The following is a 23,153-nucleotide window of genomic DNA, read 5'->3' on the forward strand; positions in this document are numbered from 1 at the left end:
TAGGGGTTAAAAAATGTGCAACATACTTTTCGGATGGGCAACACCCCCCCCCCCCCCTCCCTCCCCCGGTCAACCACGGGAACCTCTATGGTGGATAATTTACGAGCGATCGTGGTGAATATATACACCGAAAAAAACAACTCCAATAAATTATATGCAAAGTAAAAGGTAATCCGACTGCTGCACCTACACTTTCTGGAGGATGCGGACACTTGCGGAGACGTGGGCTCGAAGGATTTTCCGTAAATGGTTAGCGAGTTGATCACCTAGCTATAGGTAGCAGAAATAGTATTCGCGTTGGGAAAAAAAGGAACTTAAAACAGTAGAATAAAGGGTCGTATTTCGATTGCTACATTTATCAGAACTTAAATTGAAAATCCGTGACACTTACAGTGCTCACCACTGTGCACGGTGGCACACAACAATCGATGTACCAATCGGGAGGTGTATCTGTGTGTGCGTGCGGTTCACACCAGACAGGCATTCGCAGTGAGCATTAGACAACTAGTCAAATTATTTCAGGTGCTATGCACTCTACACGCTTCAGCTCAATCAGCTACCGTAGCGAAGCGGTGACGAAGAACAAAGCCAAATGCTGTTCAAGATACGCTTCTGGCCGGCAGCTCGTGCACTGGGGCCACCATTGACGGATTTCGCAGCCGCATGCCGAAACCATCGCAACAAGACTTCACTAAACACCGTTCAAAACTGCTGCGCTAGCGCCACATCCACCGCGCTATTGTCCCTTTTTTCGACACCCAACGACGGCAAGGAATTAGGAGCGTGGCTCTTGAAAAAGTGGGCTGTTGTTTTATTTTATTCTCTGCTCAAACGATGCTCAAACGGATCAAGCGGTTCTCTTTAAGGGGAGATATTCAGTAAATAGTCATTCGAATCATGATTCATCTCTCTTAAGCTACATGAATCTGTGAGGTTTAAGAATTCTCTGTTTATGCACTTAAGATCATTTTAACACTAGCGTTGTGCTTAATGCATACTTTAAGCAGAATCATTCTTAAGAAATTTTAATGAAGAGTCATTCGAATCATGAGTCAACTCTCCAAACATACATGATTCTTTTCGGATCAGAGAATAATCAGATGTTTGTGAATTTTGTAACATCTTCACAGTAGCGATCACAAAAATCATTCATTCCGTTCCAACATTCGTTCAGATTTTTAGACCTCCAAAAAATTCATCTGGATTCATCCGAAAAATATGATAAATATAAACATTAAGAATTTCTGTGTTTCGCAGATATTTGAGTTTATGTTTTGGTCTTCAGCATATCGATATTAAACGAATTATTGATGTGAATTTTCCACCTGATATTCATAAAATTTCCAGTTACGAGGAAATTCCACATATTTTCCCTAGAATGCTCTTCTGCTTCTTCTTCTTCTTCTTTATAGACACAACAACCTCAAGAGATCTAAGCCTTGCCACTATGACTAAGACTTTATTTAGAAGATATTCCTGGATAGTCAGTCCTTGCTTCGGGGGATTTGTCCGGATGGGATTTTAGTCCTGTCCGTTCATGTGAAGACCAGCGCCACTACCATCATGCCACCCAACTCTCTAACTGCGTATATTCCCGTAAAAACGAATCCTTCTATTCGATATAAATCAATATTAATTTTTGGTAATCAAATTTATTAGGATTTTGCTAAACCTGATACGGTTTAACAATGCGTACACCAAACGCAATTTCCATTATAAATGTCGATTAAATGTTCACCAATTCACCAGACGCAACAACGCCAGCCACTGCAGACGCAAACAATCGAAGGGATGTTTCACCCGAGGATGGCACCAAGGCAACGGGTGCCGGGCAGGACGAATTAAAAAGAATATTTTATTACTAAAGTATCGCGACCGTGCGCAACGGAGGCACGGAAACATAAACTCACACACACACACACACAATCGGTCGGACCGAAACCCCCTCACCCAAACACACACACAAAACGGTCGAAGGAATCGGTGCGACATCAAATTTTATTATCCCGTTTCCTATTTGTGCGAACCCGAGTCCCCGATGCCCGGGACTCCGGGACAGACTTCGCCATCCCCGGCAGCGTCCCCGGGAACAAAGACTGACGGGTGGTTCCGCACCACCCGGCCAACAAAAAAAAAAACAGCACCCCAACCTCCACCCCGCTCTAATGCGCGTGGCTCGCAGCAATCACTTTACGTATCCGTCCGACCAGACACACACCCGAACGGCGCGCGTGGCCGTGGAAATTGCAAACGTGCCCCCACCGAATTCCCCGGGAAAAAACGCGGGACAGACTACGGTGCACCGAAAAACACACCGACGACACCGACTCGCCACTCGACAGATCATTGCGATGCGTTTCCGTTTCGGAGTTCCGGCAATTCTTCGCTACGCAAAAGCCGCATTTGGTTTTGGGGAGGGGGAGGGTGTCGCGTTCCCGTCACTCCACCTACGCGCACGGAGTGACACTGTGGGTGTGTGTGAGTGGACAGAGGAGTCGTACAAGTACACACATTCATCTTTTGTCGCAGGCTGCCTACAAAAGCACCAGCCACCACCATCGTTGCCGCGCCATACACAAAGGCTTTCGGTTGTACGGCAGCCTCTGCACCTGCCATTCATTCTGTCGACATCCGGGGCCAACCATAGACCCATCGCTCCGAACGCCATCACCATATTATCAACCGTTTATTAAATATATACATATTAAACACTCCGAAAGCGCACACCCTGCCTGAATGCTAGTGCCGCACGTGTCCCCCGACGTACCGTGTCTGGCCGCCAAAACCCTCCCAAACCCCTTAGACGTTCCGCTCCGTTTTTGTCACACTTGTTCCGGCAGCGCCTTCTCGTCGGGAGTTTCCTCGGGAGTCTAAACTCTCTCGGTGCAGAATTCCACTCCAAAAACTGCAACAGGGAGAAAGAGTCATTGCAGTACGGGGAAGGATTCCGGGTCCCGGTTTAATCCGCCGAGTCGTCCGAGGAGTGTCGCTGCTATTCCAGGGGTTTCCGGGGAATAAGGAGCAACGGCAACAACAACAACAGTAGTAGCAGCAAAAAACAGCAAGCAAGGCACAGCTAGAAAGGGAACCCGCAAGTCCCAGCCACTACACTGCTTGTCCTTGTCCCTACTGTGCCAGCATCACCAGACGCACCGCACCATCCCATGGCGTCTGTTGCGGGTGGCGCGTTCGTACTTCGCCCCGTTTCGGCCATCTCCACCAACCACTCCACTCCGCAACGCCAGACAGAAGGCGCGCACCAAATGAAAGGGCAATGACCGAATTTCAGCCAGCCAAACACATGCCGTACAGCCCAACATCATCAGCCGGTTGGCATGGGTTAGGGTGAGTCTGTTAGTCTCGTTGACCTTCCCCATGGTCGTTGATTTGTCGGGTAAATGTCTTCCCAGCCAGCCAGCCAGCCAGCCAACTCCGGGGGACTCCACACATTCCGGATTCTGTGTGTAGCGGATTCCCGCACCAAACTTCGACGCACATAGACAAAACATTGGCGTACGGTGGCGTTTGTTTTTTTTTCTTGTGTGTTCATCCCCAACGCCACATCATCATCCAGCCGGATGTGTAGTAGTTGTGTAGTAACGCCTGATGCCCGCCCTTGCCCCCTCCTGCTCAACATGCGCGCACACATACGCACCGCAGCGGCAGAATCCGTACGCCGGAACGGGATTGTGAATGAAGAAGTGGAACACAAACGCGGGAAAAACCCGCCAGTGACCAGTGTGCGAGAACTCTCCTCTCCGGGGCATGATGTGCTTGTGTGTGTGTGGTCACACAAACACAATCGCGCACATTTGCGCCCTCCAAAGGGTGGCCCTTTTCGGTGGTGGCAGGTTTGCTCCCAAATGGTGTACATGGTACACCACCACCTGCTATACCCATTGATAACTTTTCGTCCTTTTCTTAAACGGGCGCACACCATCAAAGTAGGTCCTGCGTTCGCGTATGCTACGGGAAAATCACTACAAGAGATAGATGGAAAAAGAGAGAGAGAGAGAGAGATTAGTGAGCAAGTACTTGCCACCATGTTTGGCACCACCAGACACACATACTCACAGGGCACACATACACTGTGGGCAAAGGGCCAGAACATAGCCTTATGTCTGCATGCGTTATCCTTCTTATATACCGCGTGTTAGGGCGCGTGTTAGTGCGCCGCCTATATGTACACGCTTTCCCACACACACACACATCCAGCTGGACGGACGAGAGCATCTTGTGAGCTCCGATGCCGTCATCAGTTTCCCCGGATTGTTCAGCTCCGTCGTTCGCGTCGTTCCCTCTTTGGACTCTTTCCAGTCAGACCCAAAAACATCAGTGACGCACAGGGCACCTTCGGGCATGTCTAAAAACCCCCCCTCGACATCACCCGTCGGTAGAATCGCGTATGTATTGCGGCCTGGTATTGGGGATTTTGTTGTTTTTTGTTATCCCAATTCTGTCTCCCAGCACCGTGTCTGGGCATGATGCGAACAAGCGTCTGGGCGCGTACGAACTCGTCCTTCACCTTCACCCAGTCAGACCGGCCAACCGGGGTGGAGGTGGGCATCAGTGCGCGCGGTAGGCCGTCGTTGCGGGGAAGAGCTTTTTTTGCGTTCTTTTCTCCACTCCCCTTGTGGTTCTCCTCCCGCCATCCTTTATGTATTCTGTGTGCTGCGAGCCGATTGCCGATTGCTATAGGGAGATTTATCCTTTATTTATCCTTTCGCCGTTATTGTTCATCTGCTGTCGAGAAGAGAGCGAAAATCCAACCGCGACACCCGTGTGATCGTGGGAATCAATGGAACAGGGTGCGGCGGCGCGACAACGAATTAACAGCGGCATCAAAAAGGAAGCCCCAGACAACGCATACGCGCACACGCACTAATGCATACATGCGTGTGCATGCGACCAACAATAGGGAGGACACTGGCAGAAGATCCGGCTAAATCTGGCGGGAAGAATCGGTTACGCATGCTATGTGTGCAATGCCCTTGCGACACACACTCACAGACACACACACACCCGATCCGTCCCAGTCCGCGCTTCCTTCCACACACCCATTCTGACTCCTGGCACCCCCTGTAGCCTGTCTACCATCAAACGGCACTAGGCGGAACAAACCACCGATGGGAAACCCGCCACACCAAAGGCACCCTAAAAGTATTTGCACAAATTTCGCAAACCTCTTCGTTATCCTGGCATCCTGACAGTTCGTTTTTTTTTCTTCGTTTCGCAGCTTCGCTAAACAACCATCAGCTCTCTTTTTCTGTCCCACTGTGTGTGCGTCCTTGCCAGACGACGCGGGACACGCGCCATATCCCGACACCCAGTTTTACAAACTTCATCCGATGGGTCGCACCCGTTTGGGGTCATTGAAATTTTGATTGCATCGTTTGCAACAGTGTCGGGTGAGTCTCTGTGTGTGTGTGTTTTTTTTTTCTCTCGCTGGTTACCGCGGATTCACGATGCTAGCCAGTGGTGAAAAGTGGTGAAAAGTGGTGAAAAGTGGTGAAAAAAACGAAACGAGCAAGACGGGTATTGTACGGAGCGCGTTTGAATTTGCTGTGAAATTGAAGAACGAAAAATCAATGCAAAACCATCATAGTAACCATCGCTTATGAACATCATCCGGACAAACTCCTCGACAAAGGGCGTCCTTGTACGCAAGTGCTTGGAGTGTTGGAGTTCCAATCTGAATGCTGACTTTTAAACGGCAACGGCCTGCCTGCCTGTAAAGAGTGCCGATGAGGTTTGGTTAGTTGTAAAACTTTTTTCCCAAAAAAAAAAAAAATGCTCTCACACCTATGTCCAATGGTTTGCCGACTTATGGCACCGAGACCCACGTCCCCTTTACCCCATCATCCATCCAGCGGTTCCAAATAGTTGCGGTTTTTTCTTTGTTGCGACGGCAGGGCAACGGCTCACACCTTTGCCACCACCTGTGTGTGTGCCCCGGTTGGGTGCTGACGAATCGTTCCGAATGGCAATGGCCGGTGGTAGTTTGGTGTGGGCCTGCTGCCAGCCGTCTAGACACTGCCAGACAGAATCCGCATGATCGCGGGCATCCGCAAGCAACAAGGGTGAGCACCATTGGCAAAAGTTAACCCCAGACGTCTGGTGCGGTCAACGTTGACGATGCTGCTAAGACGATAGACGGTTGGGCAGAGGGGGGGTGGGGGGGAGAGAAAAAAGAAACACACACACACACACACACTCTGCTGGTCCTTCGTCCACACAGCGGCAGCATCCTTGAGTTTTTCGGGTATAGTAGTGCCCCTGCCCCAGAATGCTTCTGGCAGCCACGCCACGGGACGCTGTAACGACCGACCCGCGCAGACCACTGCCTTCCACCAGCTTCCACCACCGTCGATCTTACGAATCAAGCGACGCAAAGTTCATTGACCAATTCATTGCAATCGTCGTCGTCATCGTCGTACGATGGCCCCGGCTTGCGAGTGCCATCCCAGGCCTGGAGCCGAACGACGAGCCTTCACCCGGGAGCCTCGGCACACACAAACACAACGAACAAACGCCTGCCACGCGCGATGCTGCACAAAGGCGTCACTATGTACTAACACACCGGTACACACCGTTTTGCATCCCGAACTCACCCCACCGCACACATCGGCGGCAAAGACTAACGATCGGAAGTACGTGATGCCTTCCAACTTCCGGTGCCGAGGGGGTGTTTTTTTTGCCATCGACATCGACTCCCTATTGCACATACACCACACACCCTGCTGGAGGAATGCTTTGGGAAGCGTAACGGGGTTTGGTCCCCCCCGCCACACCTTACCAAGGTTGCCTTTGCGCAAGATAAAAATTACCAAAACACACAACGCGCCTCACAGCGACGGTGTGATGGAGGCGCCTGGTTGAATGTACGCGAAACAGCTCGTTTTTTGCGGAAATTTTAGTGCAAATAAAGGTGTGTTCGATCAGAAATCGATCATACGCGATGATGCATATCAAGCGCAGTGGCAGAAATATATTTTGTACGCATCTATATTTTCCTAACCTCAACAAATAGAGCCTTATTTGAGGAGAGATTTAAACTGATGTGCATTAAACTAATTTAATCATCGCTTATAATAAGTTTTCTCCTTAAAAATATATAAATGGTAAATCGAACCGTAAAAGAACGGCACGAAAGAATCAAATTATAACCCATTACACTCAAATGCACTCCTGGCGGAACTCTCGAAACGCTCTCACAAAGGGTCCACTTGGCTGGTGGCTGGACAAACCATCCATTCCATCCAGCGGTCATCGACGACATATTGATGTCTATAAATTTGAACGGAACGGACAAGGGAAATACAACAAATTTTCTACTACTACGCGGTTGGAACTCAAACCGCTCCCATTGCATTGCAACAATAACCGTCTCCTGCACATGAGGACCGACGAAGGAGGAGGACATTCGATTGGATTGGATTGACCAAAAATGATGCTCGGAAAGCATAAGGGCATCTCTTCAGGACAATGCAACCAAAATGAACCCAAAAAAAATACGATGTACCGTCCATACCGGATTATGGGCACATCTATCACGTTCGGGCGGGTGTGCGAAAAGGAACGGCACGGCAACAATCAGTCTACGTTTCAAACGCTACATGAATGTGCTCTTTTGCAGCACCCGTTCCCGTCTGTCTGTCTGTCTGTCAGTTCTTGTCACAAAAAACGCCCTCCGAAGCCTTCTCGAATTGGTCAACTGTTGACAAACTTTATTAAGATTGTGTGAATATTTCTTATATATATTCCAACAAATATTGTAATAAAATACATACAGCTAACAAGGATAGTCAAATATATCATAGCTGCACTACCAAAGGTGAACGTTTTCCCACTCAAGAATAAACGCTTCGCGCTGTCTAATAAAAGATCATCTTGAAAACTTCCGCGTCCGAAGAGTTCGCGTCCAGCTACGTCCATTTCGTAGAGAACGAATAGTGTAAAGTAATTACAAATCCGTACAGTTTGCTTTATCGACCTACACAACTGTACAGACAGAATCTGCCCACATCTACCGGTGCAGCAGTAACACCATCCATCCGCACATGGACGTTGGGTCGAAAAATTTAAACACAGTTCAACGGGATGGACAATCGGTGGGGTTGGTGGTACTGACCGGTGGTTCGATGCTATCGGTGGAATGACCGTTGCGATGATAATCAAAAACCAAAACGGCCAAACGCCATCGGTTTGTCGTAGAAGTGGCGGATGCAGATACTGCGGTATGGTGAAACTAGGAAGCAAAAACCCTTACTTCCACTATATTTTACGCTCAACAATATATATATATATATATATATATTTATACCCCACACACACACACACTTCAGCGTAAAAGACCACCAGCACAATCGAAACCATAACACAGAAGCAGCAGCAACCAACGGCACGGGAAAGATAGACAGGACGTCCTGCATTCGGTGGTTTTCAAACTCTCCCAGTTTTCGTCTAGGCAGCGGTCATTGGCCCCGGCAGACACGGGCGTTTACCAGGAGCCATCCGAGTGTACCGATAACAAAACCCACCCCACGCTGATGCACTCGCGAAATCCTTTTCCAGTCGATGCTGGATGCTAGATAATGATTGCAGCAACGGCACCGAGCGCGACGATGCCCGATGATCATGATTATTGTAATTGAAGTCAAGTCTCATTTTACTCTTTACGCTCTATCTATTTTCCACTCTCTCGTTATGGCTGGCTTATACCGTATCGTAGCACGTACCGCAAGCTCTTTGACCTTCTCGGGCAAGCGTCGTTCCGAGTGTTGAACTTTCCATTTTCGACGCTTGAATGCAAAATTTTGCTATTTTTCAATAACACACTAACTTTAAAGTTCCAATTACTAATGTGTTGTTACAAGTTTGGTTTAAGCTTTTGCAGGATCGTGACAAAGGATGCGACCAATATTATATGGTGATGAAAGCAACTAATATAAAACAAAGAAATACAAACAATCTTTAGCTTTGCTAGATATGTGTTTTTTTAGTTGAACCCAATTTCTATTTACTATCTAGTTGCAATCAATGCGAATTAATTAATTAATTACACGATCTGTTCGATCGGAAACAAATAATTCAAAAACACTAAATACAGTACATTATAAAAATTCAGTAAAGTTAATCAATCAGTAGAGACAAAGAAGCTTCAACTGATTACAAGTGACTGATGACTCATGTAGCCAAATAAAAAATCTAATTGAATAAATAAACGAATAAACATCTAAAAACATGTAAGCATTAATTAAATCATTTGATAAACGTTTAATCAAACAGGTTCGTCTGTATTATGATTGCAAAAAAGTAGAAAAAACATTGAAAAATACCCTCGTCAATCCCAAAATTACTAAACAAAACATGCAAAATTGCGCTAGCAACAAATTTTTGTTCAAAACTGCGTTAAAATGGCAACAAAACAAAATTTGTAGTTGTCAGTTCCATTTCACTTTCACCTTAACTGTTTTATGTACTCATAAAACTCGAGACTTGTTATAAATAACAATTAATAAACTCGTTGTAAATGGACTTTTGTGCCTTTTTTGCTATTCGAGATAATAAAACATTAATTAAATTATAAAATATCATTCAAATAAACAAATATGAACAAATTGTCTTCAACCATCCAACGAATATCATTCTGAAAGAGCATTCACTAGTGTACAATAGAGGGCACTGCTGTCGCCTGAAAGATTTATGTCGCACAAACGGACAGCAAAATTCATACAGAGATTTAACCCACAGTTTGCTGGTAAGTAATTTAAGGAGCAATTAGAGGAGTGTTTTTAAATAAAATAGTCTATAACATCAGAGAACTAAGTATTTTTGAATATTTCAAAGTTAAGTTTAAACATAGTCATTCAAAAACAAATCAACCTAGTCAACCTTTAAGAGATTTTGTTTGTGGAGGAATCGTTAACAAAAGACAGACAAGAGGCTAACGACACTTACCTTGCTGAAATATCCCACCGTATGGCAGCCATCACTATCGGCCAGCGTCATCACATAGAACAGAAACGGTTCCACATCGTAGTACAGCGTTTTATGGTCGAGAAAGAATTTCGCCAGCAAACAAAGATGCTGGCAATACTGTTTGTGCCGTTTGCCATCCACCTGCCACACGCCAAGCTTACCCTTGCGGTAAATCTGAAAACATTGAGCAAAAAACGTTCAGTCAGCATTGAATCCACATAGAACGGTTCATTCCGTACCTCATCACCCGGTGGATGCCGCCAGACACATTTGGCCGCATGACGCTTCATTCCCACTTCCGACTTCTGATACCGCAGGCAGAATTCACACAGATAGAGCTTTGGTAATCGCGTCGCATCATCCGGATACGGCGACTGGTACCACACCTGCATACAGTGCCGTCCCATCGAAATGTATTTCGTACCTTTCCCGGTCACCATGTCGCCCAACTCTTTTTCAATACTTTCACTGGCCAGTGCCTGCGCTTCGCGGAACAACTGCAGATCATAGTCCGGCACAATCCCTTCGATGTTGGGTTCCGGCTTCACTTCATTTCCCTCGCGATCGATCAACGGTTTTGGGCGTTCCGCCATCGGGGGCGGAGTGGACGGTTTAAAGCGCGCCCGCAAGTCACGGATCTTTTGAGCGTACAGTTTCTGCTCCGGTGTTTGAATCTTTTTCGAATTCTCGTACACCGGAATCGATCGTCGCCGTTCTTCCTCGCGTAGTTTGCGCTCGTGCAGCAGTTGCTTCGTTTGGTCGATCGTCATATTGTGGTACATAGGGCAAGCCTCCAGGATGAAATGTTTCTCGGACTGACCGCCCATGTGCCCGAGCGAGTCACACTTTTCCAGCGGACAACGGCGCTCGATCGGCGCTTCCTCGATGAGCATCTCCTTCGCGTTCGGTTTATCGTTCGTCCGTTTGCTGGACAAAGCGTTGGCAATATTATTTTTTGCCTTGCCTTTCGACGGAACGGTGGGAGCTTTCTTGGCCGGACTCTTCGAGGCGGCATTCTTCACACTATCTACGTCCGAATCCGTTTCGGAGGCGTTCTTGCCAAGCAAATGTTTTGATTTTCGTGTGCTTGCCGAGCGAGTTAATTTTCTCGTTTGTTTTAACGTTTCCGTCTCCGAGTCCGAGCCTGCAGCGGTACCATCCTTGGTGTCATTCTTCTGTGGAGTTCTTTCGAGCACCCGTTTGATCGTGTTGTTGGATTTTTTGTAATTCTGTGCCGCTGCCGCACTTATCGAGGGTGACGAATCATCGGAGGATTCCGTCTCCGAGTCCGAAGATCCACTTGAGGATGATTCACTCGAACTAGACGTGGCTGAGGAGAGTGCCCGTATGGGAGATTTTATCGTCTTGGACGATGGAACGGCGGTTGGGCTGGCAACTTTGGTTACACCACTCACCTGTGGTTTTACCTGTCCGACCGGTTTTGGTGCCGTGATGTTTTGTGTACCAACTTGCGATGCCTTTCGAGGACGACCACGTCCACGTTGCAAGGCGGTAGCTCCAGTGGTACCACTTCCGGCAGGATTCTTGTCAAACACATCGGAACCCGCTCCCGTGTTAGCAGCCGAAGCGGCATTCCCACTGGTAGAGCTGGAACTGGATGTCCGTCTGTCTTGCAAGTCCGGTTTTTCCGGTGTCGTTTCCACCTCCGATTCCGATGAATTGACGGGCGAAAAGATGCTCTTCTTTTTGCCCTTGCTGGCAGGTGTCGATAGTGATTGAGCCGCATTTGGGGTCGGCTTTTTCACACCCGTTCCTGCATTGGCACCGTTGTTGCTGGATTTGTGTAAACTTTTTACTACCGTACTAGCCTTTACGGCGCCCTTTGTTGCGGGTGTTGCATTATGATGGTGCTGTTGATGTTGCTGTTTAATGACGGACGGTGGAACCTTACCACCACCGATCGGTACCGACCCCGTCGCTCTTTCCTTGCCCTGAACGGTGGCGACGGTTGATTTTTTCTTTCCTATTTCAGTAGTTGGACCCTTTTTGCCAGTCGTGGTCGGTTTGCTGGTATCGGGGCCTGAGTCATCGTCGTCACTCGATGAAATAGAACTTTTAGAAAGCTTTTGTTGTTTGAGTGGGAGTGGTTTATCCTTAGCTGTATCTGGTTTGCTGCCGGGTTTGATTGTAGCTCCACCGACCTCGGAACTTCGTCGTCTTATAATTTTATCATTCGTTTTCGATTGTGTGGCTAAAATATAAATGAATGTAAAAGGTATTATGGGTGTATTTTTCCGGTAAACTTGATATCCTTTACCATTTCCACTCGTTGCTCCGGCAAGAGCGGAATTGTTGCCACTGGTTGGACGAGGTGACGGTTCTCTTGAGCTGGATGAATCACTTTCACTACTTGAACTTCCGGAATCGGATCCCCCCGAAGAATCCGTCCCACTGGAACTGGAGTCCGTCGAACTGCCACTGCTGGACTCCGTGCTTGTGGACTGGAATGGATGAAGATGCATAAGAGTACAGGTGATTACAATCAAACGTGGCTTATGGTACGTGATTTACCTTTTTCCGCTGAGGCATGATGCTTAATTCAAGACAAGTCTTCGCTCCAAACGATGGATCAGAATGCACTACCAGTACAGCAGGATTTGCTTGTATCTAACGCTCTACCGCTGCACTGCACCAAATCTTTGCCTAAACTATTGCAAATCGTCCATCGCAACGTAGAGAGCAGCTTCGACAAGTGATCCGAAAATCCGGTGATAAACCAAATTCAGAAACGGACAAACAATTTTCTTCTTCTTCTTCTTTTATGCCTTTAATATCAAAACTTTTCCAACACTGCTGTATTACTTTACTTCCGAACGAGTTGCACAAAGTTTCAGAGAAGTTTAACGATTGTTGCACTCAGGGCAAATAGTTTTACGATGCCCGCGTTACAATTTTAGGGTTTTGAAGGTAAGTTTATTGTGGGCCGCTGTTTCTAAACGCTTTTTGTTTGTTTGTTGTGCATATTTTTTTCTATTTTGCAAATGTTTGACATCGATCTGTGCTGTCACCGGGCTATACCATCATGACGCCATATTGATTCTGGAATGTTTATTTCAAACTGAAATAACAGGATTTTGGTAATTTAAAAATTTTATAAACATCGGGTAATGCGTTTATTAACTTTATTTTTTGTTGGTTAGTTTAAGAAGAAAGCTTATAAGTCGTTAATTTTTATCGATAAATGCTCTTGCTCTTGTACTATCCCAACTGTCAAAATGCATAAAATGGTGCAGCCTTGGTTTTTGCCGTTCTCGGTAAACATTATTGCGGTAGTCGTCGGAGTACGGTAGTGTCCTTTTTCATCCCATCATGATTACGATTTAAGCGAACTGGAGCTTTTCAGCGTAAGCGGTGGCCTTTTAGGATTTGGTCCCGGTTGTGTAACAAGTTCCGTTCCACGCAAAAGTTAGCGTTCTAATACCTATCCTCAGCGTAATCATTCCCCGCACAAAATGCATCCAACCCTTGAGTATCTCAAAAGCCCGGAGCTGGTTGTGAAGGTACAGGAATATTTCGGCATCGAGTACCAGAAAAGTGATCCCTTATCCAAAAACGGCAAGATAACCGGCACACAGAACGGCACGGCCAATGGTACAGGTGTGCCGAGCAATGGGTACAGCACCGTGAATCATGCGGATAGGAAGAAGATCGATGACAATGATAATGCTTATCGGGTGACGAATTACTTCTGGTACGTGCTGTTCATCGTCGGCACCGAGCTGGGCGATGAGATATTCTACGCCACGTTTATCCCGTTCTGGTTCTGGAACATAGACAGTGCCGTTGGCCGCAGGGTCGTTATGGTATGGTCAGCGATTATGTACGTAGGTAATGCATCTGCACGAAGATAACGACCGGTTCTGTAACGATCATTCGCCATCTTGGTAATTGTTCCGGTGATAAGACTTATTAACGTGCCCAAAATGTTTCAGGACAAAGCCTTAAGGATATTATTCGATGGCCCCGACCATCCTACCCGGCTGCTCGGTTGCAGAAAAAATGGGGACTCGAGTACGGAATGCCGTCCACACACGCGATGGTCTCGGTCGCGATACCCTTTTCCGTGCTGATTTATACGTACGATCGGTACATTTACTCTATGCCGGTTGGATTGGCAATAGCGTGCGTGTGGTGTGCCGTCATATGCGTCAGCCGTGTTTATCTAGGAATGCACAGTGTGCTGGTAAGTCCTGTCCAGTGTTTAATGAATAGAATGGAGCCTTCTTTACTATGATTATTGTTTTTCTTTTTTAGGACATTATTGCGGGACTAGTACTAGTCGTATTGTTGATGATCCCACTGATCCCTATCGTAGATCGATTGGATCTTATTATCGTCACCTCGCGCTGGTCGCCAATATTCGTATTTACCATATCAATTCTACTGATCGTGTTCTACCCCGACTCTGGCAAATGGACACCAACGCGGTACGGTCAATTTTTCATCCCAGAATCGTATGTCCATTCTTATATTTTGATTGTTCTATCTCTTACAGTGGCGATACTGCCCTAACGGTTAGTGTTTGCGCTGGAATCGAAATTGGCGCCTGGCTCCACTTCCATTTGGACGAATTTCAGCAACCCGCGCAACCACCACCGTACGAAATCATTTGGCCTTCCTATAGCATGTTCGGTTTGCTACTGCTGCGCACCGTTCTCGGTCTTTGCTGCATCGTAGCATCGCGCGCATTCGCAAAGTCCATCTCGTACGCGTTCGTTTGCTTCATACTAGGGCGGGACAAAAACGAACTGCGCCGGTCGGAAAATACGCTCGAAAACAAGAACAAAATCATTGTCGAGTTGTCGTACAAACTGTTCACGTACGGTGTGATTGGGTTCAACACACAGTACCTGCTGCCGAGCGTGTTCAAACTGCTCAACATTGGCCGACCGGATTTCTACACGGAAATCTAATCAAATGATACAACACGAAATGTATGCATCTAGCGGATCGAAATCGCATCGAAGCACATTCCATCCACGAACGCCCAGTCACAGTGACCATACTTGTAGCATGTAGGCAAATCACACTTAGAATCACATTTCTTCCAAAACAAACGATAGGGTACCGACAGGACGGTACAGTTTGCGGGGTTTTTTACGCCACACCTTCTCCACTATCTTGTTAATCGCCTTTTTGCTTCTATAGCGTTGGCTAGCAGCAAGTGCTACCTACTATCCACTTGATCTTCAATTTATTCCAGCCGAATCTTTCTTGCATAATCTTAATGCATTGAACATTTTATATATAGAAAACTATTAGGAAAGGAAATTATGTTTCCCCTTTTTCAACTATATAGCAGAAAGTTTCCAAAAGCAGGGTACGCTTAAATGTAACAGTTACACGCGTAGGTAGTCAGCAGAGTGGTGTTACACGTTGTAGTTTTTAGAACAAAATCAGAACTCTCACAAAGTTCGCGCGTTCGTTCAAGTGCTTCCCGTAGCCGTGAGTATATAGAATGAACAACGCTTTTATAGTAAGAGTAAGAATAATGCAGCGTTAGAGTCCTATTCCGTACAAAGGAAAATCCATCACTACAGAGCTTAAATATCGCCACAACGAACAGAAAAGGAATGAAATTCATACTGCCAGTAGAAGAAGCAATTGGATCGGATGTTAGTTCAGGCTCTCCTCTCACGAGTGAATAACTGGCCCCCAACGTTAAAGGTGGGTTCGGATGCAAAGTATTCTAGTCTAAACAAAGCAACGAGCGAAAACATCAGTCCGTGGAAAGGTTTGAATGTATCCGCGAACCTTTCGGCTCTCGGTGTAGGTTGCAAAATCAGTACAACCGTACTGTAAGTTAGTGTTTAGACAAACGGTTCATCTCCCTGTGTCCCAGAAAGGGGGAGATTTTATTGTATCCAAAATGGTAGATAAAACCAAACAAAGCAAATAATGAAGGGATACAATGATTTTTTGCAGCTTTTCTTATCCTCACGAAATTCACGCAATTTGTGTGTAGGAATCGTCTTTCATGAAAATAAATGATCACATTTCATTACAATCTAGTCTTCTTTGGTAGTCTTTAATTATGTTGTGGGCTGCTGCAATCTGTTAATGCGGCTTCTCTGGATTAATGGAGATTAATGAAATTTGGTTTTATCTCGCTACCCTCAGTTTTGAACATAGTTCATGTCTCAGAGGCGTGTGTGTGGGAATTATATAAGTGTTATATAGTTCTATAGTGTAGCTTTATAATTAATTAAACCATATTTTTATTTATTTAATTTATATTATGACGGCAATGCCGTATTTTCAACACCGCTTGTGTTGAGCGATAATAACAAGTGGCACAAGGCATTTCCTCCTTGCGATTTACCTTATCCCGGGCATGCTCCGTTGTACTGGTAGTTGGCGTATTTTGATGTTGTTTGTCGTTTGTCTATCGTTGTTGTATGTGGTCTGTTGTCCTATTGTTTTGTGTGATGGTATTGATCCGGGGCTATTGTTCTAGTTGTTGTGATGCATAGTGGTTTCTGTGTTGAAGCTATTGTTTGTGGTGTGGCTGATGGGCGATTGCGCCGCTCTTCACTGGAACAACCTACTATGTCCGACATTGGCCGACCCTTAACGGAACTGGAACAAAACAAGACAGCAAATTTTGTTGTTATATGGCTTATAGAGACTTTGATCCCTGAGGACAAGACAGCAAATGGACTAGACGGACTACAAGTATACACCTATAAGTCTGCCTCCCTTTCAGTGGTTTTGGCGTTGTCCTTGGGGAGGTGACTGTTTTCTCATCGGCTTAAAGTGGCACAAAAAACAATTATCCACAAAGACAACAAAAAACAAAAGATGGACTACGAAGGGATATGGGAACAATGGATATTAAGGATAGGAATCAAAGGATAAGTCCATTATCTCGCGCAAAGCAGTAAATGAGCTTCATAAACTTGAGGTCCCTACACCCCAAAATGTCGCGTATTGGAGTACCCGGGAGCCTTCCGATTATCCCGGCCGCATCCAACAAGGAAGGTCTGGCGGTTTCAAAATCCACGCAGGACCACAGAAGGTGGTCCACATCGTGAAATCCTACACCGCAGCCACATACCATTGACGTTGCCAGATTAATACGCTGTAGATGTGCATCCAATGCGAAATGATTAGACATGAGTCGGGACATCATTCTAATGAAAGCACGATCTACAGGGAGCCCACCGAACCAAGGCCGCAGGGACACTTGCGGAGAGATCGCGAAAAGGAAACGCCCTAATTCGTCCGCTTCCCACATGCTCTGCCATCTTGACAGGAAAAGTTGCTGTGGTGAACGGAGGAATTCTTGGGTTGAGATAGGCCTGTCGTAAAAAACGCCTTCTGTGGCGCCTGTTTTGGCCAGTGAGTCAGCTTTCTCGTTACCAGGTATTCCCGCATGAGAAGGGACCCAAATTAGCGATATTCTAAACGCCTTGTTAAACATTGAGCCGAGCAACTCTACAATGTTAACTACAAAATAGTCTTGGCTCTTAACAGCCCTCGGAGTTTTCAGTGCTTCAATAGCACTAAGGCTACATGTAAATATGAAGTACTGATTCGGGGGACTCGCTGCTATTAACAATAGTGCGTAAAAAATTGCGGCAAGCTCAGCCGTGAACACGGAAGATGGCTGCCTCAATTTGAAGAATGCTTCGGTGTTCTCGCTAAAAACACATATTTTTGGATGTGGCAACCGGCTCAAAATGTGGTTAAATTTGTTATAAAAATCAATTCGACGCGTCATGTTTGAAACCATGTAAACCTGTACTAGTTTACTCTAGCGTTGCGAATTAGCGTGCCAGAAGGCGATAACAATGGATCGACTACGATCGTTCTCATGTGCGTGACCACAAGGGCATCGGGAGCAACAAACTGTGTGCCAGGCGTTAAACGGTGACTTTGCCAGTCACTTTTTTTTCCTGCGAATAGGTTTTTTAAAACGATTCTTACCTATAACCTGACAAATGATTTATATCAATTTCAGAAAGGCAACAAACAATAATTGGATTCATAAAAGCCATCGTCGTTATACAATTTGTTCTCAACAAATTTATTTATTGCACAATAAAATTACCCTTTTAACGATATGTTTCGCTGCGAGAAAAGTTCACCGAAAAAGTTAAATTGCTGTTTGTTAGTTGATTAAAGTTGCGCAAGCGTAACGAGATTTGGTCTCGTAACTCAAGCTCAGGGGTAAAATATGCATCTAGCATTGATTGTAAGTAAGTACAAATTGCGGGGTGTGGAAATCGTTATCAAAATTCATCCTTTGCCTGTCATAACGACACATGCAGATACTCTATCACGAACACGGAAAATATTCTGATCAAATTGCGCACCGTCGGTACGTCCACGATGTCACCATTATCTTCCAGCCTGTGCCACACGTCCGGGAAGGGGTGCGGGATGACGTGCAGCACGGGCACTCCACGCCTAAGGAATGGAATGTGATCGTCTTCGATCTGCGCCGAAATGGAATGCGGTTTGAAGTAAGCGATGGATTTTTGGGTCGTTGAAACACTGCTCGTGCTGTAGTTTTCCAGATGACCCAGCTCGTCCAACCGGCGCTCGACATGAAGTAGATGCACGTACCAGTTTTCCGTTTCGGGGAAATAGCTATAAAAATTGGGCTCCGGTGTCCCCAGCAGATCGAGCAGTACGAGCATGTCCATCTTTTTCAGCGTGTTGTTCCGCTCCATTTGCTCGGCAAGGTGCCGCGCGCCGTAAAGCGAATCCTTCTCGGACCAGTTTTGTATTGCTTCTTCACCATCGAAGAAAATAAATTGTAAGTTAAGGTCCGTTCTGGCTTTCGCGGACTGCAGATACGGTTCCAGTGCGGCCGCCATTGTAATTAGCATTGCACACGGCACGGCCGAATCCGTAGCACCGATGAACTTTTGTCCGGGGAAGTGTTTACTGTCGTAATGGCAAGCCAGCACCAGATTGCGTTCCGCGTTCGGGTTGAGCGAGGCGATTATGTTGCCAAACCGTACCTTGCCCAGAATCGGGACGGTTTGCTCAAACTCGTCCAGATCTACCGTGTAGCCGAGCCGCTTCATCTGTTCCACGATGTAATTTTTCACATTTTCATGGCCCGCTGTTCCGACCACTCGCTCAACGAGCAGATTTTCCAAGGCCTGTGGTAAAACCACCAACAGCTGTTCAGCTGCCAATTGCTGAAGGCCGCTCGTAGAAAGGGGCGATGGAGTGTGGCTTTGCTGCAATTTCCCAGGTAATCGGTAATAACATACACGCACGAATTAATGTTTCTCAAGGTCTTGTGTCTTCACAGACTGATAAACTTACCACATTCTTTAAGTTTCCATGCTGAGCGTTGGAATTCAGGAATGCTATCGCAAACAGCAGCAGAATGATATGTACTCGTGGCATGTTCTATGCTGCACCCCCTTTCTTGATTGATATGTGGTTTCAAAAATGTGATTAGATGAGCGTACTCGGCACGGGTTTTTGGGGTTCGTTCTTCCAGCAAACAAACGAACCGATTGTGACCCTTTGGGGCAAGTGTTGTGACTTTTCTTCCACGAAATTGGTTCCGCGAAACAACAGAGAACAACGTCAGTTGGATCACAAGACAGCTGTCAAACGAAATATTTGAAATGTACGTTGAGCGCACACCGATGTAAACACTATTAGCTCGCACTGCAGTTTCTGCAAACTTTAAGTACAAATACGTTCCAAAATAGCACGGTTCGTTAAATTAACTCTTTGTTCTGTATATCAACAACTATTTACAAAACCTCTAAATCAAATGTGGTGTGTCGTAACGTATCAGCAATTGCACTTTGTCGTAGTTTCCTAGCAGCAGCTCCTGGTAGACGTTCAGCATTTTGAGGTACGGCATTACCAACGGATGACTGCAGTTACCCATCGCTATTTTGGCCTGTTCGTAATCACCAATCAGAAACGATACCACTGCCCGATTGTAATGCATTACCGAACGAGCAACATCGGCGGAATTGATGTTCCAATGTGGTGATGCGCGCATCCCAAAATCATCACCGGCAAGCTCGGTTATAAATTTTGGTTCCAGGTATGTTATAGCTTCCAGTGGTCGGTTCATCATGATCAATGCTTCCGCTGCGTACATATGCGAGAGTAATCTAAAGGAAGAGAAAGGGCTTACAATCAATTCATCACCATCGGGATAGGTTGATTATGAATGCGTTACACTTACAAGTAAGACTGCGGTAAATCTTTCATGGTCAACATTTGTTTCGCATACTTTAGCGCCAAGCTATACTCGCCGAGAGTATTCAGCACATAGCTGTACGCGGCCAATACAGCACACTTGAGCTTATTGAACGAGACCAGCTTCATCGGCAGCGAAGGATTGCAAGGTACGCCTTCGTATACCTTATCCCAGCCAACCGTTTTATCGCTGCTCTCGGATTGACGGATCAGTTCCGGCTCGTGAAACTCCAACAGGGTGACCGCATTGCGTAAGCACAGCGAACCAAACTCGAGCGTTGTAGCCGGAATGGCTAACGATTGGTCGCCATCAACTACGGCAGTTTTAGGCATAGGACTAAGAATATACTTCCGATGCACACCACTACCCACAGTCCCGTGGCAAATGTTCGTGTTTTGTGTCTGCTTTTCCTGCCGGTGCACCATTATGCAGCACTCGGCCAACCGTAACCAAAGGCGGGGATTGTTGTGATTCGAGTTCAACACTATCAGCATACACTCGAAAGCTTCCTTGGGACGTTGAAGGTGTAGCAGGGCAAGCCCATGGTTGTACAGTATTTCGGGTCGCTTCGTTGCACCGACACAGTACAGTGGGGAACCTTCAACCTTTTCCGTCGATGTATCTTCCGTTGCAGATTTGTCGAACAGCAGCGCTTGCTGAAAGAATCGTGCTGCCAGTGCAAAGTGTTTGACCGAGAAGTGTATTACGCCCATATTGTTCGCCAGAATCGTATTCTGATCTTCACCGTGCTTGTTCACACTGACCGGTTCATTTGTGAACTGTTTAGAAAGTTCCTTGGCAGCCATTTGATAATCGTTGCCCAAGAAATACTGATGCCCTTTGAGGATGGAGTATTCCGAAGTGTCTTCCAGCGGGATGGACATGTTCTTCTTGCCATTGAGTAAATTGGAACGAATTAATATCAACCGAAACTCTTTGCGGAACTCCTCGAACTGCAACTCGGATATATCCTTCCGGCTTTCGTTATCTATCAGTGGTTCATCTTCGTCGGAATCGCTGAGAATTGCGTACACTTGTATGCCTAGTCGGTTCTGCAGCATTCCCAGCAATCGATTAGCCTTCTTGGGTTGGTTCGTATCGAGCAGCAAGTGCACGGTAAAGATACCCGCTCGCCGTAGCAAATAATCATCCAACCGATCAAAGTGAGCCATAACAGCGAGCATTATCCTCAGTGCTGCTTGCGGTTGTTTGAAATGGTATAGCACAATTGCTTGATTCACGTACGCCGCACAGGACTCGCGGTCTTTTACGTCTACCGCGCGAATCTCACCCACCAAACCGGTCAGCTGCATCATGGCCGAGCGGAACTGATCGTACCGACGCAGATCACTGTTGTAAAATTCCACCACTGCCTTGTTGTGCAGCACCTTCGGGTTGGAATCTTGCGTTTTAAGCAGTTTCTGCAGCGTTTGGTGACATGCATGGTAATCAGCTCTGAAAGGCAGACGATAGGATTAGCTGTTCTGCTATGCAGCAGGGAGAACCCCATGTTTTAACTTACTTTTGAAACTCAATAAATGCCTGTTGTTCCAGATCGCGCTCCTGGTCACTGAGGGTGGGTTTTTTCGCTGAATTTGCATCCGCCATGGTGAAGATTGTTTTGAATAACAAAATTGGCTGACTGATCGACAGCAGTGCAGCAGTTTGATGAAGACGAAATTAAACGGAACATGTGCGGTTGTAGTTCAGGTCTACTTACTACGACAGTAAATATTTTATTTCGTACCTGTATGACTACCATTAAACAATCTATATTTTAATTTACATAAAAAGCGGCGAGTAAGGTGTGTTGTTGCGTTTTTTGGCTTTAAAACATATTTGTTGTTGGGCACAGAAATAAATCGATGGAATTGTATATAGGGCCAATTTTGCAACAGAGCGCAAATAAACCATAATTTTATTAGAAAGGACGACAAAACTTTCATGTTGAACAGTTAATTTTAATGAACTCGCTAAATTAAGCGTTTTAAAATCAGGATTTTCACGAAAAATTAAAAGGAATAATTTATGAATTGTCCTTAATTTTCCACGTGCTCGCACACTGTACACCGTTCCAAAGCAAACGTCAAAACGCTATAAAGCATCATCCCCATTATGGCATGTCGGTTTGTTTCAATTTCGTGCTAAACTTTTGTGAAGCGTGAATACGGCGTTTTTGTGTAGAATTTCGTGCAATTTTCCGTGAATTGGTGTGTCGTGCGTAGTGTTTTCGGTGCGTATTTGTAGTGAAGACGTGTTTGGCGTAGATATCTGCATCGAAAGGTAGGTAAAAGCGTATTTCATGCTCAGTTGCCGGTTTTCCACGCACGGGGCAGGATGCTGGACGGTGGAAGAAGAAGGTCTTCAAAACCGGGTTTTCTTCGCGTCAGGACTTGCTTTGCATGTGTGCAGCATCGCAACAGCGTGCACATGTACGGTACGTGTACGGTTGTGCGTACAACTCGGAAGTGATCAATTATCAAAGCACTTTTTGGCCGGTACGAGGCTGGGTTCAGTGATGGGTTTAATTGTTCGAAATTGGCTCTACCGTATGACGGTAGCGTGCGAACAAGAACCAGAAGGAAAAAGCTCGCAAAGAAACATTAAAACTCTCGTTGAGCGCCATTCTTGTAGGTAGAGAAACGGATGAAATTTTCGGTAGAACGAATAAAACGCGAGCGAGAGAGATAGGGACAAACGGGACATGAATCCAGCCAGTTTTTCGGTTATGCTTCCCTCCCTGCACGCCATTCCACGCTCTTCACACTCTCGTTAAACCGTTGGTACGAGGCTTTCGTTTATGCTCACGTATACCATCGCAATTATCGCCACCATCGCCGGCTTGGTGGTATAGGTGTGAGCATACAAAAAGCTATAAGATGGAAAGAGAGGGAGCCAGTGGACAGGCATCACATTGCTCCCATACTGGTCAATCGGACACATTTTGCCTACTTTAAAAATA

The 23,153-nt window shown here is 46.1% G+C and overlaps 5 protein-coding genes across 5 annotated transcripts in view; 2 read left to right on the forward strand and 3 right to left on the reverse strand.

Annotated features, from left to right (window-relative positions):
* LOC128302032 (histone acetyltransferase KAT7) overlaps nt 1-12,628 on the reverse strand; it is a 52,572-nt gene extending 39,944 nt beyond the window's left edge. Inside the window, exons 1-4 of the mRNA XM_053038745.1 lie at nt 12,514-12,628; nt 12,260-12,443; nt 10,221-12,193; nt 9,961-10,155 (exon numbers count right to left, since the gene is read on the reverse strand). Coding sequence (XP_052894705.1) covers nt 9,961-10,155; nt 10,221-12,193; nt 12,260-12,443; nt 12,514-12,531 — 2,370 coding nt within the window. The 5' untranslated portion in view covers nt 12,532-12,628. The remainder of the gene's footprint in view (nt 1-9,960; nt 10,156-10,220; nt 12,194-12,259; nt 12,444-12,513) is intronic.
* A 652-nt stretch (nt 12,629-13,280) lies between these two features.
* Nucleotides 13,281-16,001, forward strand: LOC128302185 (sphingosine-1-phosphate phosphatase 2-like). The gene is made up of 4 exons (XM_053038944.1): nt 13,281-13,830; nt 13,935-14,185; nt 14,257-14,429; nt 14,498-16,001. The coding sequence occupies exons 1-4, from the start codon at nt 13,455-13,457 to the stop codon at nt 14,913-14,915; spliced, it is 1,218 nt and encodes a 405-aa protein (XP_052894904.1). The 5' UTR covers nt 13,281-13,454; the 3' UTR covers nt 14,916-16,001.
* Nucleotides 16,002-18,043: 2,042 nt separating this feature from the next.
* On the reverse strand, nt 18,044-19,657 carry LOC128305817 (glutaminyl-peptide cyclotransferase-like). The gene is made up of 2 exons (XM_053043432.1): nt 19,288-19,657; nt 18,044-19,199 (listed from the first exon to the last, which is right to left on the reverse strand). The coding sequence occupies exons 1-2, from the start codon at nt 19,369-19,371 to the stop codon at nt 18,258-18,260; spliced, it is 1,026 nt and encodes a 341-aa protein (XP_052899392.1). The 5' UTR covers nt 19,372-19,657; the 3' UTR covers nt 18,044-18,257.
* Nucleotides 19,658-19,707: 50 nt separating this feature from the next.
* LOC128305816 (CCR4-NOT transcription complex subunit 10) lies at nt 19,708-21,800 on the reverse strand. The gene is made up of 3 exons (XM_053043431.1): nt 21,714-21,800; nt 20,177-21,646; nt 19,708-20,102 (listed from the first exon to the last, which is right to left on the reverse strand). The coding sequence occupies exons 1-3, from the start codon at nt 21,797-21,799 to the stop codon at nt 19,742-19,744; spliced, it is 1,917 nt and encodes a 638-aa protein (XP_052899391.1). The 5' UTR covers nt 21,800; the 3' UTR covers nt 19,708-19,741.
* A 509-nt stretch (nt 21,801-22,309) lies between these two features.
* LOC128300236 (uncharacterized) overlaps nt 22,310-23,153 on the forward strand; it is a 56,827-nt gene continuing 55,983 nt past the window's right edge. Inside the window, exon 1 of the mRNA XM_053036228.1 lies at nt 22,310-22,474. The gene's annotated coding sequence lies outside the window, so the exon portion shown is untranslated. The remainder of the gene's footprint in view (nt 22,475-23,153) is intronic.

The sequence above is a fragment of the Anopheles moucheti genome, chromosome 3, assembly GCF_943734755.1.
Source record: "Anopheles moucheti chromosome 3, idAnoMoucSN_F20_07, whole genome shotgun sequence".
Lineage (NCBI taxonomy): Eukaryota > Metazoa > Arthropoda > Insecta > Diptera > Culicidae > Anopheles > Anopheles moucheti.